We start from the raw sequence: 17,885 nt of genomic DNA, 5'->3' as shown, positions 1-17,885 counted from the left end.
TAGAGTGTTCTTCCACAGCCAGTGGTGGAGAATGTTCTTCTTCAGCCAGTGGTATGAGAATGTTCTTCCTCAGCCAGTGGTGTAGAATGTTCTTCCTCAGCCAGTGGTGTAGAATGTTCTTCTTCTGCCAGTGGTGGAGAATGTTCTTCTTCAGCCACTGGTGTAGAATGTTCTTCCACAGCCGGTGGTGGAGAATATTCTTCTTCAGCCAGTGTTGGAGAATGTTCTTCCTCATCCAGTGTTGTAGAAGGGTCTTCTTCAGCCAGTGATGTAGAAGGTTCCTCTTCAGCCAGTGGTGGAGAATGTTCTTCTGCAGCCACTGCAGGAGATTGATCATTCTAAGCCAGTGGTGGAGAATGTTCTTCTTCAGCCAGTGGTGTAGAATGTTCTTCTTCAGCCAGTGGTGGAGAAAGTTCTTCTTCAGCCAGAGGTGTAGAATGTTCATTCTCAGCCAGTGGTGTAGAGTGTTCTTCTTCAGCCAGTGGTGGAGAATGTTCTTCCTCAGCCAGTGCTGTAGTGTTCCTCCTCAGCCAGTAGTGGAGAATGTTCTTCCTCAGCTAGTGGTATAGAGTGTTCTTCTTCAGCCAGTGGTGTAGTGTTCCTCCTCAGCCAGTGGTGTAGAATATTCTTTTTCAGCCAGTGGTGAAGAATGTTCTTCTTCAGCCAGTGATGTAGATTGTTCTTCATCAGCCAGTGGTGTAGAATGTTCTTTCTCATCCAGTGGTGTAGAATGTTCTTCCTCAGCCAGTGGTGGAGAATGTTCTTCCTCAGCCAGTGGTGTAGAATGTTGTTTCTCAGCCAGTGGTGTAGAATGTTCTTCCTCAGCCAGTGGTGTAGAATGTTCTTTCCCAGCCAGTGGTGTAGAATGTTCTTCTTCAGCCAGTGGTGGAGAATGTTCTTCCTCAGCCAGTGGTGTAGAATGTTCTTCTTCAGCCAGTGGTTAGAATGTTCTTCTTCAGCCAGTGGGGAAGAATGTTCTTCCTCAGCCAGTGGTGTAGAGTGTTCTTCCTCAACCAGTGGTGTTAAATGTTCTTTCTCAGCCAGTGATGTAGAATGTTCTTCTTCAGCCAGTGGTGTAGAATGTTTTTCCTCAACCAGTGGTGTAGAATGTTCTTCATCACCCAGTGGTGGAGAATGTTCTTTCTCAGCCAGTGGTGTAGAGTGTTCTTCTTCAGCCAGTGGTGGAGAGTGTTCTTCCTCAGCCAGTGGTGTAGAATGTTCTTCTTCAGCCAGTGGTGTAGAATGTTCTTCCTCAGCCAGTGGTGTAGAATGTTCTTCTTCAGCCAGTGGTGGAGAATGTTCTTCCTCAGCCAGTGGTGTAGAATGTTCTTTCTCAGCCAGTGGTGTAGAATGTTCTTCCTCAGCCAGTGGTGGAGAATGTTCTTGTGCAGCCAGTGGTGGAGAATGTTCTTCCTCAGCCAGTGATGTAGAATGTTCTTCTTCAGCCAGTGGTGTAGAATGTTCTTCTTCAGCCAGTGGTGGAGAATGTTCTTCCTCAGCCAGTGGTGTAGAGTGTTCTTCCTCAACCAGTGGTGTAGAATGTTCTTTCTCAGCCAGTGATGTAGAATGTTCTTCTTCAGCCAATGGTGTAGAAGGTTCTTCTTCAGCCAGTGGTGTAGAATGTTATTCCTCAGCCAGTGGTGTAGAATGTTCTTTCTCAGCCAGTGGGGTAGAATGTTCTTCTTCAGCCAGTGGTGGAGAATGTTCTTCCTCAGCCAGTGGTGTAGAATGTTCTTTCTCAGCCAGTGGTGTAGAGTGTTCTTCCTCAGCCAGTGGTGGAGAATGTTCTTCCTCAACTAGTGGTGGAGAATGGTCTTCTTCAGTCAGTGGTGGAGAATGTTCTTCTGCAGCCAGTAGTGTGGAATGTTCTTCTTCAGCCAGTGGTGGAGAATGTTCTTCCTCAGCCAGTGGTGTAGAATGTTCTTTCTCAGCCAGTGGTGTAGAATGTTCTTCTTCGGCCAGTGGTGGAGAATGTTCTTCCTCAGCCAGTGATGTAGAATGTTCTTCTTCAGCCAGTGGTGTAGAATGTTCTTCTTCAGCCAGTGGTGGAGAATGTTCTTCCTCAGCCAGTGGTGTAGAATGTTCTTCATCAGCCAGTGGTGTAGAATGTTCTTCTTCAGCCAGTGGTGGAGAATGTTCTTCCTCAGCCAGTGGTGTAGAGTGTTCTTCCTCAACCAGTGGTGTAGAATGTTCTTTCTCAGCCAGTGATGTAGAATGTTCTTCTTCAGCCAATGGTGTAGAACGTTCTTCTTCAGCCAGTGGTGTAGAATGTTATTCCTCAGCCAGTGGTGTAGAATGTTCTTTCTCAGCCAGTGGGGTAGAATGTTCTTCTTCAGCCAGTGGTGGAGAATGTTCTTCCTCAGCCAGTGGTGTAGAATGTTCTTTCTCAGCCAGTGGTGTAGAGTGTTATTCCTCAGCCAGTGGTGGTGAATGTTCTTCCTCAACTAGTGGTGGAGAATGGTCTTCTTCAGTCAGTGGTGGAGAATGTTCTTCTGCAGCCAGTGGTGTGGAATGTTCTTCTTCAGCCAGTGGTGGAGAATGTTCTTCCTCAGCCAGTGATGGAGGATGTTCTTCTGCAGCCAGTGGTGTAGAATGTTCTTCCTCAGCCAGTGGTGGAGAATGTTCTTCTGCAGCCAGTGGTGTGGAATGTTCTTCTTCAGCCAGTGGTGGAGAATGTTCTTCCTCAGCCAGTGGTGGAGGATGTTCTTCTGCAGCCAGTGGTGTAGAATGTTCTTCCTCAGCCAGTGGTGAAGGATGTTCTTTCTTAGCCAGTAGAGTGTTCTTCCTCAGCCAGTGGTGTAGAATGTTCTTCTTCAGCCAGTGGTGTAGAAGGTTCTTCTTCAGCCAGTGGTGTAGAATGTTCTTCCTCAGCCAGTGGTGGAGAATGTTCTTCCTCAGCCAGTGGTGGAGAATGGTCTTCTTCAGTCAGTGGTGGAGAATGTTCTTCTGCAGCCAGTGGTGTAGAATATTCTTCTTCAGCCAGTGGTGGAGAATGTTCTTCCTCAGCCAGTGGTGGAGGATGTTCTTCTGCAGCCAGTGGTGTAGAATGTTCTTCCTCAGCCAGTGGTGGAGGATGTTCTTCTGCAGCCAGTGGTGTAGAGTGTTCTTCTTCAGTCAGTGGTGTAGAATGTTCTTCTTCAGCCAGTGGTGTAGAATGTTCTTCCTCAGCCAGTCGTGTAGAATGTTCTTCTTCAGCCAGTGGTGTAGAATGTTCTTCCTCAGCCATTGGTGTGGAATGTTCTTCTTCAGCCAGTGGTGGAGAATGTTCTTCCTCAGCCAGTGGTGTAGAATATTCTTCTTCAGCCAGTGGTGGAGAATGTTCTTCCTCAGCCAGTCGTGTAGAATGTTCTTCTTCAGCCAGTGACGGAGATCGGGCAACTGAATATTTCTCAGGCCGAGCTTGTAAGATCTTCAATTTATTGGGGTTAAAGTGCATGAAGGGTTGACAGGAAAGTCATGTTGAGGCCACGGTCAGTGACCGTGGACTGGGTCAGCTCCTCTCTCACAGCTAATCTGCTACTGCACTCGCCTTGTATCGTCTGATGCTCTCCACCCCACACCACAACATACCCCAACCCAGTCCTACCTACACCCACCATCCACCCATACCCAGCTGTTTCCCACCCCTGGTCACCCTCTCTCACACACACACACACACACACACCCAGCCACTTTCAGATACCATGCTTGGACACACAGAGACACATTGCTGCCTGTACTGGCTCCCAAAAGCATCGTCTCACTGCTGTCCACCCAGGTCTGTCATCTCCAGACCAGCTACAGGCACTCACACACAGGAGCAGTCAGACCATCACCAAAGTCACTGACTCTGTTGGGTGTGGGGCTAATAATTCCTGCATTCTCTTCTCCTTCCAACAGGATTAGCAACAGTGACATCATCTCAGTTGGTCAATCTTGATCATTTCTTTTCCCGCTTATTTATCCCCTTCATCCCTCCTTCTCCACATGTCCCCCTGGCATTGGACAATGTTGTCTTGTTTGGAGATTGTCTGGGAGCAGGACCTGTGATGGCAAAAATGCTTCTTTAAGAAATAGTATTTCCCTTACTGGTAGCAACCACAGGATTGCAAAATATTTATCCCAAAGATACACTGTACTCTCTGACTCAAACACGACACATTCTGACCCGAGCCATGCACTTTTCCCCATTCTTCAGGAATGACCCTTCAGTGCTGCTCGATGGGACAGTGTGTGAGACTGCAGCATTCTCTCTCACTCAGCACAGCCTCACTGACAAACCCATCACACACACACACACACACACACACACACACACACACACACACACACACACACACACACACCTCACTGGCAGAGGTTGAGTTTGTGCTGTGTAGCTGGAGCGGCAATGAATTGCACTCAGTCGGTATGGACCTGAACGCTGTCCCTGATGACCGGCCTCACAGCAGGTGAGCATCACTTGCTGAGGAACAGCAGTTCTAATCAAAGGCCAAACAGCAGCTGATTCCTTATCACTCAACAATGTGTTTGCACAATATTGTATTCATCAGCAAGAACTCATCCTTAAACAAATGCTTGCCTTCCGCACAGCTTCTCAAACAAAATGACAGAGCAGGACATTTCCTGGTCTCGGCTGTGACCCATCAGGGACAACATTATACATATCTGACAGGAATATTTCCATCAAGGATGTTGCTCAATGTCCTGTGTGGCATGTACAGTGAATTATTGCTCCCTTTGAGGTTTACTATTTGTGGATCTTGTTATTGCAAGGCAGCAGACCTCTCCTGCGTTAGTGTTACTCAGGCCTTTGTGGAAGTGGTGAATTGTTCCTGCAGTAACGCAGCATAGACACACTGAGCTGAAGGACCTGCTTCTCAACAGCAATCATTTAAAGATCCAGTATTTCCAGTGCATTTCATTGTTTTTTTCTTAACCTTAAAATTATCGAAATCTCCAGTGTTTATTTTAATTTTATTGCAGAAATGTTTAGTTCATGTTTTTAAAACAAGATTCTTTGGAGCAATCTTCAGTTATCAGATCTAACCTCATCTTGCGACTGTCCTTGGAGTATTTCATGAGTACAATATAGAGGGATCTTTTCTCTATCTAACCTGTGTTGGCCCTGTTCTGTGTGCATTTGATAGGGGACAATGTAGAGGAAGCTTTACTCTGTATCTAACCCCATGCTCTCCCTGTCCTGGATGTGTTTGATGGGGGTCAGTGTAGAGGGAGCTTTACTCTGTATCTAACCCCATGCTCTCCCTGTCCTGGATGTGTTTGATGGGGGACAGTGTAGAGGTAGCTTTACTCTGTATGTAGCCTCATGCTATCCCTGTCCTGGGAGTGTTTGATGGGAGACAGTGTAGAGGAAGCTTTACTCTGTATCTAACCCTGTGCTGTCCCTGTTTTGGGTGTATTTGAGGGGGTCAGTGTAGAGGAAGCTTTACTCTGTATCTAACCCTGTGCCGTCCCTGTTTTGGGTGTATTTGAGGGGGTCAGTGTAGAGGGACTTTGGTCTGCTCAGTGTGATCAGGTAGCTGTTATCAATCGTCTAGAGTATATTTGCTTTGGACAAGCAGAGAGTCTTCACAGAATAGTTTCAGAAGACTTGGGCCATCAGCCAATGAAGGGGTCTTGGACTGAGGGTAGCTGTTGGTTGTTATCATGACCCAATGAAGGTGGGGCTCCAAGTGGGTGTTAGCCTCATTTTGAATCCACTGCGTGGAGACTAATTAATGAAGTGGGCTGTGGGTCAGGGTGGGTGCTGCTGCCTGAAGTCTGAAGTCTGCCCAGTGACTGGGTCCAATGTGATGGTGTTGTGTCTGCAGTGGAGGTGTCGACAACACAGAAAGCTTATCCTTCCGTTTCTGATCAAAGAGAGCAGACAGAATCAATCAGGCCAATCGCTTTCCTGCTCCTTTAGTCTTTCTGTGACATGTGACTCTTGGATGACATGGCAATGGAGGAGGGGTGGGGGTTTATTCTGGGACTAACTCTGGATCCTAATCTTGTCATTTTTTATTCCTGCAGCCACAACAACCTACACTACAGAAAGGTCAGAACATTTTAAGCCGTGCACTGCTAAAGACCTGGCGTACTGCCTCAACGAGGGTGAATGCTTCATCATTGAAACCCTGACTGGCAATAACAAGCACTGTCGGTAAGTGAGACTGGGCCCTAGCTGGAGTCACAGGCTGTGCCATCCAACCTCACAATGATGATGGTGCTGAATGTGCTGGAGCCTGAGTGTGTGGAGCTGGACAGACTCAGACCCAGTGTCTTAACAGATTGCCTTGTCAAGACTGAACTTCAGCACTTTTGGGAACTTGACAAATCCAACAACAATTACTGAGCACCTTGCTCTGCCATTGGACAGCCTTATTCTTGTTTTTGGATCATCACATCCCCCACCTCACCCCCCCCCCACCTCACACACACCCCCCACCTCCTGCAACCCTTTCTGTTCCCTTCCACTTCCACCACTCTCTCAGCCTCTGTGCCCTCTCCCTGCTTCCCGCTCCCACTAACTGCTCTGACATCTGGCTGGCTATGAGATTGGGAGGAGTTGTCTGTTATTTCTGATCAAGGAAGAGACAAGTCACACATTGCAAAGATAGCAGTGTTGATTGAGATGTTTCATATTGATCGAACCATTGTTATTTGGAACACCTTTTCAGATCTTTTTGTTATGAGTCTGTTTAAAAGTTGGAGTGTTAACTGACCGTTGTTGACAAGAATTTAAGAAGCAATAATGCATAAAAGTATTATTTACAACATGCAGACATAGAGAACTGCTTGGTATTATAATTAAACTGAGAGTTAATACAGTTCAAATTACATCAATATTTACATATGGCTTTTCATCTCATTCATTCCCTTATTTTATGTCACATTTGTATAGTTCTGATGTCTTATTCTAAAACGTCTTCAAGATAAGAAAATCCTTGTGAACATGAGATGGAGAAAATCTCTCAAGTGAAGATATGTTTGTCCTCATTCTTCCTGGTGTATGTAGGGAGAGACCAAAGGGTCACTTTCTGGTGCATTCTCAAATTCTAAATCCAGATGCAAAGCTACATCTAGAGTAAAAAGGTCAATTAAACCTGACAGTGTTAACAGTAATGAATAGACTGGCTGCAGTTTAAATCACAGCATGTTCTTGTCCCACTACATTCTCAGTATAATTACCATCTTCACATCATACCCAAAGCCTCAACAATACACAGAACAGAGATCCACGTTTAGAAAGTGATTTGCAAAATATTGTTCTACTCGGTGTCTATAATTCCCACTTTTGTTCAGCTGATTGGGAAGAACCCAAAGCAGCAATTAGGGTAATGATAGCCAGTGTTGACAGTACAGGACAGAATGTATCAACAAAAAAAAACATGTAGGATCAAAGAGAGGGAAAAAAAATCACAAAAGGTCATTATCATTAGCATGATACATAAATGCAGGTAGTATTTATAGAAAAAAAACAGTAAATGAATTAACAACACAAATCGAGAGTATTGGGCATTACCTTAGCACCATTACTGAGACATGGTTAAAAGGGGATCAAAGTTGAGAACTGGATACTCAGAGGCATGTGACTTTTCAAAACAATGGAAAGGAAGGAAAGTATGGTGAGGTAGCATTGTTAGTACAAATGAAATAAATGTGATAGCAAGATCCAATCTTGGATTGGTAAATGTGGAAACCACAAGGGTTGAGGTAAGAAATCACACAGGGAAGAAGACACTGTTGGGAGTAATCTGTTGGTTCCCTCGCAGTAGCTATTCAGTAGGATAGAGAATATATTGGAGTTAATGAGGGCATGTAAAAGGGGCAGTCCATTAATTATAGGTTACTTAAATCTTTCCATTTCCCTCCACTCCCACCACAAATGTAGCCATGAGGAAGAATTCAAAGAGTACATTTGGATCAGTTTTGTCGAACAGTATGTTGCGAGTATGTTTGAGTATGCACTGATGCAGGTTAAATAAATAGTTGTCTAGTGAAAGATCTTTTAGGAAACAATAACCATAACATGGTAGAGTTTAGTGCTCAGTCTGAAAGTGAGAAACCTGGTCAGAAACAACTATGCTAAACCTAAATAAAGGTAATTATAAATGAATGAGGGAGTGGGTTAGGAAAGAGGTTCAGCATAAAAAGCAGATGATTAATAACTTAAGAAATGCGCAGCCCAGTGACAAAGGAGGTTTCAAGGAAGAGGATAAATGGACCAGGGTTAGCCAGAGAAGTTAATGACAGTATCAAATTGAAGGAAAAAATATACAATGTGGCAAAACTTAATGGAAGACCAGAGAATTAGCAAACTCTTAAAAACCAAAGAAAAAACAAAATAAATTAAAGGGAGAAAATAAACTTTGAGTGGAAACTGGCTAGCAATAAAAAAAATTAAGGGTAAGAGCTTCCTTAAATAGATAGAAAGGAAGACAGGAGCCAAAGTGAACAGAAACCACGTAGAGAATGGGCTGGAGAAATAATAATAATGGGGAACTAAGAAATGACAGAGGAGTTGAATAAATATTATGCATCAGGCCTGTGTCGAAAATATTAACAGCATTGCAAAGTCACTCAATAATCAAGAGCTAAAGGAAGGGAGGATATTAACTATCACTAATGGGGTAAAAGACCTGTTGGGATGCATCATAGGATACCAAAGGAATTAGCTTTAGAGATAGTGGATGAGCAAACACTAATCTTCCAGGAAACCTTAGATTCTGGAGAAGTACCAGAGAATTAGCAAACTGCTAATGTAACACCTTTTTTAAAAAAGAGGAGACAAGGTGGGGGAGGGGAAGTGAGGAAACTGGAGAAATCTGAGTTCATCCCTTGTGGTTGGAGGGTTCCTAGGCGGAAGATGAGGCGCTCTTCCTCCAGCCGTTGTGTTGCTATGGTCTGACGATGGAGGAGTCCAAGAACCTGCATGATTAAGGAACTTTGGATGACAAGAACAGAGGAGCTTCTTATCAAAAGGAAGAAGGCAGCTTACGTAAGGTGGAGGAAGCAAGGATCTAGCACAGCTTTAGAGGATTACAGGCTTACTAGAAAGGAGCTCAGAAATGGACTGAGGAGAGCCAGGAGGGGGCATGATAAAGGCTTGGCAAGAAGGATTAGGGAGAACCCAAAGGCATTTTACTCAAATGTGAGGAATAAGAATAACCAGGGAGAAGGTAGGGCCGGTCAGGGATAAGTGTGTGGAACTTGTGTGTGGAGTCTGGAGAGATAGGAGAAGCCCTAAGTGAGTTTTTTGATTTGGTTTTCACTAAGAAAAGGGACCTTGTTGTGAACAAGAATTTTCAGGAGCTGGGAAACAGGCTTGAACAGATCAAGATTGATGAAGTTGATGTGCTGGAACTTTTGGCAAACATTAAGATTGATAAGTCCCCAGAGACAGATCAGATTTATCCCAGGCTGCTCCGGTAAGCGAGAAAAGAGATTGCTAAGCCGCTTCCTCACTCTCCACGGGAGTCGTACCGGACAATTGGAAGGAGGCGAATGTTGTTCCTCTTTTCGAGAAGGTAGTAGGGAAATCCCTGGCAATTACAGACCAATCAGTCTTACGTTTTGGAAAGAATTCTGAGGTGTAGGATTTATGACTATTTGGCAAAGCATAGTGTGATTAAAGGCAGTCAGCATGGCTTTGTGAGGGGCAGGTCATACCTCAGAAATCTTATTGAATTCTTTGAGGAGGTGACAAGACAGGGCGATGAAGGTTGAGCAGTGGATGTGGTGTATGTGGACTTCAGCAAGGCATTTGATAAGGTTCCCCATGGTAGGCTTATTCATAAAGTCAAGAAGTGTGGGATATAGGGAGATTTGTCTATCTGGATTCAGAACTGGCTGCTGACAGAAGGTAGAGAGTGGTTGTAGATAGAATGTATTCTACCTGGAGGTCAGTGGTGAGAGGTGTCCCACAGGGCTCTGTTCTTGGGCCTCTGCTCTTTGTAGTTTTTATAAATGACTTGGATGAGGAGGTTGAGGATTGGGTTAGTAAATTTACCAATGACACAAAGCTTGGAGGTGTCATCGATATCGAGGACTGTTGCAGACTGCAGCACGACATAGACAGGATGCAGAGCTGGGCTAAGAAATGGCAGATGGAGTTCAACCTGGATAAATGTGAGGTGATACATTTTGGAACGTCAAACTCGAATGCTGAATATAGGATTAAAGACAGGATTCTTGGCATTATGGAGGAACAGAGGGATCTTGGTGTTCAAGTGCATAGATCCCTCAAGTTGCCACCCAAGTGGATAAGGTTGTTACGAAAGTATATGGTGTTTTGGCTTTCATTAACAGGGGGATCGAGTTTAAGAGCCGCGAGGTTTTGCTGCAGCTCTACAAGTCCCTGGTGAGACCACACTTGGAATATTGTGTCTAGTTCATGTTGCCCTACTATAGGAAAGATACAGAGGCTTTGGAGAGGGTGCACAGAAGGTTTACCAGGATGCTGCCTGGACTGGAGGGCTTGCCTTATGAAGCAAAGTTGAGTAAGCTCATACTTTTCTTTCTGTCGAGGAGGAGGAAGAGAGGAGACCTGATGGAGATTTACAAGGTAATGAGAGGCATGGATAGAGTCAATAGCCAGAGACTTTTCCCCAGGGCAGGATTGACTGGTACGAGGGGTCATAGTTTTAAGATATTAGGAGGAAGGTATAGAGCTGTGGTGGTGGAAACAGAGTCATTGGGAACATTTAAGCGACTGCTGGACATGTACATGGATAACAGTGAGTTGAGGGGTACATAGATTATGTTATTTTATTTTACATTACGATTAATCCTCGGCACAACATTGTGGGCCAAAAGGTTTGTTCAGTTCTGTACTTTTCTAGGTTCTATGTTCTTGTTCTAGACCCACCTGGGAGTAATGTCCAAGGATTGTGTCCAAGTTCTCTAAATGTTCTTTACTGGTCTTCCTTGCTATTATCATATCATCAAGATAAATGATGCCGTGAAGTAGACATTGTAATATGTTCTCCATTATCTGCTGAAATGTTGGACAGGATGTCTGACATTCCTGTTCTTATCTGCCAGCCAGGACTCCCTGATTGGACCAGGTTAAGAGCCCCAATCAGGTAATGCCTGACCTCATTACAATGGGACCCCAAATTACAGTCTTGTACAGTGGCACAAACCCTTATAAGTATTAATTGTAGCCCACTTCAGGGGATCCTCGTCTAACGGTAATTGCAGGCACACCTGGCTCTTGTCCAGTTCGGTGAAGGACAGCCTTCCTACCAGCTCTGTGTATAAATCCTCCAAGTGAGGGATTGGATCTCTATCCAGCTGTGACAAGTGGTTTACTGCTTGATTAAAATCCCCCCAAAGGCAAACCGTCCCATTGTGCTTCACAGTCGGTACGGCCGGTCCTGCCCATTCACTGTCGGTACGACCAGTGCTGCCCGTTCACTGTCGGTACGGCCGGTCCTGCCTGTTCACAGTCGGTACGGCCGGTCCTGCCCGTTCACAGTCGGTACGACCAGTGCTGCCCGTTCACAGTTGGTACGGCCAGTCCTGCCCGTTCACAGTCGGTACGACCAGTGCTGCCCGTTCACAGTCGGTACGACCGGTGCTGCCCATTCACTGTCGGTACGGCCGGTCCTGCCTGTTCACAGTCGGTACAGCCGGTGCTGCCCATTCACTGTCGATACGGCCGGTGCTGGCCATTCACTGTCGGTACGGCCGGTGCTGCCCGTTCACTGTCGGTACGGCTGGTGCTGCCCGTTCCTAAACTGGATTGGTTTAGTGATTCTTTCACTTTCCCGCTTCTAATTTTTGCCTCTAGTTGAATTGTAGAGCAGATGGCATTGGGTAGGCCGTGCAGAATTGTGGGACTACTTCCTGTTCAACCTGCAAGGTGGCCTTCGCTCCTGTGATAGTCCCTCCTGTGATAGTCCCTCAACCCCTTCTGTGATAGTCCCTCCTGTGATAGTCCCTCAACCCCTTCTGTGATAGTCCCTCCTGTGATAGTCCCTCCTGTGATAGTCCCTCAAGGTGGCCTTCGCTCCTGTGATAGTCCCTCGACCTTCCTAAAAAACATCTACATGTTTAATTAGGACTTGACTCTGGCAGCCATTTTCTAAGCAACAAATGTTGAGCCAATCAAGGTAATTCTCTCTCAACAGATTTCACCCCATCATGCTTGGGCCCGAGCCTTTTCCTATAATCAGTGCTAACTGAACCAGCTGCTTCTCATAACAGACTGGAACCTAAGTTGTACCATTAATCTGTAATGAAATTTGGGCAGATGAAATTCCCCTGACAGCTTGTGGACCCTGAGCTTTTTTGATTATTCGGAGCCTATTTAGGAGCCTCTGCCAGTCGCCTTGACCTCATCAAAATCCCAATATGGATTCCTCTGCTTCTCATATTGCTAAATAAAAGGGATAAATATTTCAGCATTAAAGGAGGCTTGGGGGTTGTAATTGGATTAGATTACTTACAGTGTGGAAACAAGTCCACACCAACCCGCTGAAGCGCAACCCACCCATACCCCTACATTTACCCCTTACCTAACACCACGGGCAATTCACCTAATCTGCACATTTTGGACTGTGGGAGGAAACCCACGCAGACTCGGGGAGAATGTGCAAACTCCACATAGACAGTCGCCTGAGGTGGGAATTGAACCCGGGTCTCTGGTGCTGTGAGGCAGCAGTGCTAACCACTGTGCCACCGTGCCGCCCACAATATTCCTTGATGGAATACGTCAACTCTTTAAAGGTTTTAGTATGTGGTGCCTCAGGGAAAGTTAGGCAGCTATTTAGGCTCTTAATGAGTGAAAAAGCTGTCAGGAGAATTACTTGTTGCTTTCTGTTTGTCCCAAAGTCATTTGCCCAGAAAACTTAACACGTTCTGTCGACGTACTGGGCTGAGTCTTTGATGGCAAGATTGAGTGAGTCAAGCTTTCCGAATAATGGTATGATGCCAGAAATGTTTACCCCGACTCAAAGTAGACTGCTGCGAGCAAATATCTTTCAGAACATGCTTTTCTCTTGTCGCCACTGAAATAACTCCACAGAGGCTGGTATCCCATTTACAAGGCAGCCTTTATTTATACATGGAGAGTCCTTGATACTGATCCAGCTCCCGCAGAGCTGGGTCTCAGAGTGAGCAGAACCTCTGACACGCCTGTTCTTACCTGCCAGCCAGGATTCCCTGATTGGACCAGATTAAGAGCCCTAGTCAGGGAACTCATATTCTGTAATGTCCACTTGTCTGACCTCATTACAATCACTGCATTAAATACAAGAGCAGAGCAGTCACTCTGAATGTTTATAAAGCTCTAGTTAGGATTATATATAGCTGTGGGTGTCACATTATAGAAAAGATGTGAATGCGTTTGAGAAAGTGCAGAAGAAATTCACAAGAATGGTTCCAGGGACGATAAACTTCAGAAGATGGAACTATTCTCCTTCGAAAGAAGGAGGCTGGGAAGAGATTTTTTCGAGGTTTTTCAAAACCCTGAGTGAGTTGACACGGTATAGAGAGAGAAGCTGTTCTTGCCCAGTAAAGGAACAGGAACAAGGGAAGGTAGATTTAAAGTGATCTGCAAGTGAAGGGAGGGTGATGGGAGAAAACTGCTTTTCATACAGTGAGTAATTAGGGGATGGTACATACTGCCTGGTAATGTGATGGAGGCACATTCAGGTGAGACACTCAAGGGCTATTTGGATAGAAACAGTGTGGAGTGATATAGGTAAAAGGCAGAAGGATGGCAGTGGGTAACAGCACTAGCGCAGACACAATGGACCAAATGGCCTCCTTCTATGCTGTAACAATTCTGTGATTCAGTGGTTCATACAAGATAGAAAAGCTGTTCCTATTGGCTAATGGAATAAGAACGAGGGAACACAGCTTTAACATTTTGGGTAAGAGGTGTGAGGGTGGGGGGAGAGGTGAACATGAGGAAGACCCTCTTCTCCCTCACAGTGTTAATGACCGGGAGCTCATTACTCATCAGGGCACTGGCCATTTCAAAAGGAAATAAGTACTTCAGTGGCTTTTCTGGTGACCTTCCCCTCTCTCCCCACCTATGGATTGCTCTGGTGCTTCCCCTCATGGCCTCCAAACACTGGATTCCACTGAAGCAGTGTGGAAATCAGATAAACCTAATCACATTTGCCCCTGAAAATTCTCCCATTCTTTCCCCCCAATGCTTGACATGCCCCCAGCCCCATTCCCTTTGTTTACTCTCTCTCTCTCTCTTTCTCTTGCTCTGTATATGTTCTTGACATTCAGTGTTTTTGCTACAATAACAACATCTCTCTGTTCATGGGTATTATCTTGTTCCCTCAGTCTAGCCTGTGTAATCACAACCTGCATTCCAATCAACCAGAAACTGCCAGCTCAATTATAAACACTCAGCCCCCGTCCCACTCGCGTGCAGCTCTTGTTGCTCAAGTCAGTCCCAGCACCGAGAGTGTTAATGGTATTTGCATAGAATCATCCCTCCACTCACACTGGTCTATTCCACAGGGACATGCATTAGAGAGATTTGTCATCCATTAAAGTGAATATTCCCTCAGGCTTCTCATCCACTTAATCTATTGTCTATGAAAAATCAGCCTGGTGTGTTTGGAGATTTTGTTTTTGAGGTAAGAGATGTGAAATCGAGGAGAGTCACTGATCACTAATGATGTTTGGAGGTGCACAAAGACAGCTCATTATCATTTAACTGTCTAATGTTTGAAAGGCCAATGTTAGCAATTAAAACATTAAAATTTGATTCACTTAAACCGACACAAGAGCCGGTTGGATCTTTTACAGTTTTTCCTTTTGCACTGACTCCTTCCAACTGACATTTTATTTATTGTCAGATTCTGTTAACCAGGTCTCATTCAGAGAGATGTACAGCACAGAAACAGGCCCTTTGGTCCAATTTGTCCATGTTGACCAGATAGCCAATATAAATCTAGTCCCATTTGCTGGCATAATCCCTCCAAACCCTTCCTATTCATATACCCCTTTAGCCTTTTAAATGCTGCAATTGTACCAGCCTCCACCACTTCCTCTGGCAGCTCATTCCAAACACACCCCTCCCTTTGTGTGAAACATTGCCCCTTAGGTTCCTTTTATATCTTTCCCCTCTCAGCTTAAACCTATGCCCTCTAGTTTTGGACCCACCTACTCCAGGGAAAAGACTTTGTCTATTTACCCTGTCTATGTCCCTCATGATTTTATAAAGCTCTAAGTACATCCGTCAGCCTCTGACCCTCCAGGGAAAACAGCCCCAGCCTATTCAGCCTCTCCTTATAGCTCAATCCTGGCAACAAACTGACTTTGTGCACCTCCAAACATCATTAGTGATCAGTGACTCTTCTCAATTCTATATCTCAACTCAAAACAACATTAATCCTTTCTAAGTCCTTTCAAGTTTCACTACATCTTTCCTATAGCAGGGAGACTAGACTTACACTATGGCCTAACCAATATCCTGTACCGCCACCACATGACCTCCCAACTCCTATACTGAATGCACTGACCAATAAAGGAAAGCATGCCACACGCCTTCTTCACTATCCTATTTACCTGTGGCTCCACATTCAAGCAACAATGAAACTGCACTCCAAGGTCACTTTGTTCAGAAATGCTCCCCAGAACCTTGCCATTAAGTCCTGCCCTGATTTGCCTTTCCAAATGCAGTACCTCACACTTATCTAAATTAAACTCCATCCGCCACTCCTCAGTTCATTGGCCCATCTGATTGTGATCCCGTTGTACTTTGAGGTAACCTTCTTCAGCGTCTACTTCTCAGTTGTTAAAATTAGTAAATTGGGCTTCATTGCACAAGGGTTTGAGTACAGGAACAAGGGACTATGCTGAGGCCCCACCTGGAGTATTGTGTGCAGCTATAGTCCTGACGTCAATTCTCCTGCTCCTCGGATGCTGCCTGACCTGCTGTGCTTTTCCAGCACCACACTCTCGACTCTGGTCTATAGCATCTGCAGTCCTCACTTTGTCCCTGCAGCTTTAGTCTACCTGTTTAAGAGGTATCTAGCATGGAGGTTCACCAGTCTGATTCCTGAAATGACATAATTCTCTTTGGGGAGGGATTCAGGAACCTGTATTCTCCAGAGTTTCAAAGAATCGGAGGTGAGATCATTGAAGCATCCCAAAGTCAACAGGGCTCGACAGAACAGATGCAGGCAGGATGGTTCCCTCTGGCTGAGTGTCTAGAATAGGGCAAACAGACTCAAAGTAAGAGGAAGGCTATTTTGGACTGAGATGAAGAGAATTCCTTCATTAATAACACTGGCCTGGTGATCTAAAATCTGTGGTGATTTAAAACCTCAGACGCTTCTGGGGCATGGGCTGAAATCCCATCATGGCAAATGGTGAAATTTGCATTTTAATCCAGTTTGGAATTAAAAATCTGACTATTACTGATAAATCAATCTTAGCTACAGGTGAACATGAAATGGTGATATATAAGACTACCAGTTAGAATTCTGACCCCCTTAAAAATCCTCCTATAGACAAGTACAGATAGAAGAACACGATGGCACAGTGGTTAGCACTGCTGCCTCACAGCACCAGAGACCCGGGTTCAACTCCCGCCTCAGGCGACTGTCTGTGTGGGGTTTGCACGTTCTCCCCGTGTCTGCGTGGGTTTCCTCCAGTTTCCTCCCACAATCCAAAGATGTGCGGGTCAGGTGAATTGGCCATGCTAAATTGCCCATAGTGTTAGGTAAGGGGTAAATGTAGGGGTATGGGTGGGTTGCGCTTCGGCGGGTCGGTGTGGACGTGTTGGGCGAAGGGCCTGTTTCCTCACTGTAAGTAATCTAATCTAAACATTGGTGTTTTGGTTGGAGGGAGAGGAGACTGGGCAAGACAGTTTGCTGTCCTGTCAATGGGACCTATCTGAAGGTTGCACTTGCTGTTCTCTAGTCTTCCTCCTCTAGGCACCTTTCACTTCCTTCAGCTACTGGTTTGTGATTTATAAAGTCTCTGACTTGCTAGTTAGAAGCAACAGCTTACATCTGAAATAACTCAATACAGACCTGTATCCCCTTAGAAGGTCACCTTTTTATTTACATGTGGAGAGTACATGGCAGTCACCCAGCTAACACAGAGCCAGCTCTCAGTATGAGCAGAACCCCTGACACTCCTGTTTATATCTGTCAGCCAGGGCTTCCAGATTGGACCAGGTTAACATCCTCAATCAGGGAACTCACATTCTATTAGCTCCACCTAGCTGACCTCGTTCCAAGCACAACAACATTAACTGGGGGATAAGATAACCGGCTTTCTCCAGGTCCCAGGTTTTTTTCAAACTGCAAACAGACACACTACCTCCCCTTCCGGCAGTATTACACACAACTACAAAGTGTTCCGATCCCAGGGTTTAATCACATTGTTGTTGGTGAGATGATGGTTTTTGTTATCCACAGTTGGTCATAATTCAATGGACCAATCAGCTACTGGTTGTCAGCCAAACCTGACTTTGTGCACACCTGGTGGTGCTAGCCTATCAGTAACCAGCCCTTCCCATCTGTTTGAACAAAGCAGCAGTGCAAACACAACTTGCAGAGAGTTTCAGTTTCTTGTGTCTTAAAAATGCAGCAATTCCATCCATAATCCTTTGCTTTTAAGATATTCCTTTTCTTATTTCAGTCCACCATTAAATATTCAGATAATGTAAAAAGACAGTCTCTACATTTGCAACAGTGCAGGAGGTATAGGGTCTGAAATGATTCTATTGATCATCAGCATGGCCATTCCTGCTCCTAATTCTCATGTTCATCTGAAGTCTCTGCTGCTCTGAGCTGAGGTAGAGCTTTGTGAGTGTTGCATGGTGTTTGAGATCAGGCGAATACTGAGTCAATCTGGAATCTCTCACGACCCACTGGAAAAGCCCACTTAGAGTCAGTGCTTTGTTGTTCAAGGTC

General features: G+C 45.2%; 1 protein-coding gene across 1 annotated transcript in view; it reads left to right on the top strand.

Moving 5' to 3' along the window:
* Positions 1-17,885, top strand: part of LOC132834976 (pro-neuregulin-3, membrane-bound isoform-like) — a 612,621-nt gene that overhangs the window by 435,037 nt on the left and 159,699 nt on the right. The window contains exon 2 of the mRNA XM_060854144.1: positions 6,016-6,145. Within this exon, the coding sequence (XP_060710127.1) occupies positions 6,016-6,145 (130 nt within the window). The remainder of the gene's footprint in view (positions 1-6,015; positions 6,146-17,885) is intronic.

This window comes from Hemiscyllium ocellatum, chromosome 43, assembly GCF_020745735.1.
Source record: "Hemiscyllium ocellatum isolate sHemOce1 chromosome 43, sHemOce1.pat.X.cur, whole genome shotgun sequence".
Lineage (NCBI taxonomy): Eukaryota > Metazoa > Chordata > Chondrichthyes > Orectolobiformes > Hemiscylliidae > Hemiscyllium > Hemiscyllium ocellatum.
Note: the sequence above shows the minus strand (reverse complement) of the source record. Positions and strands in the feature narration are given on the sequence as shown.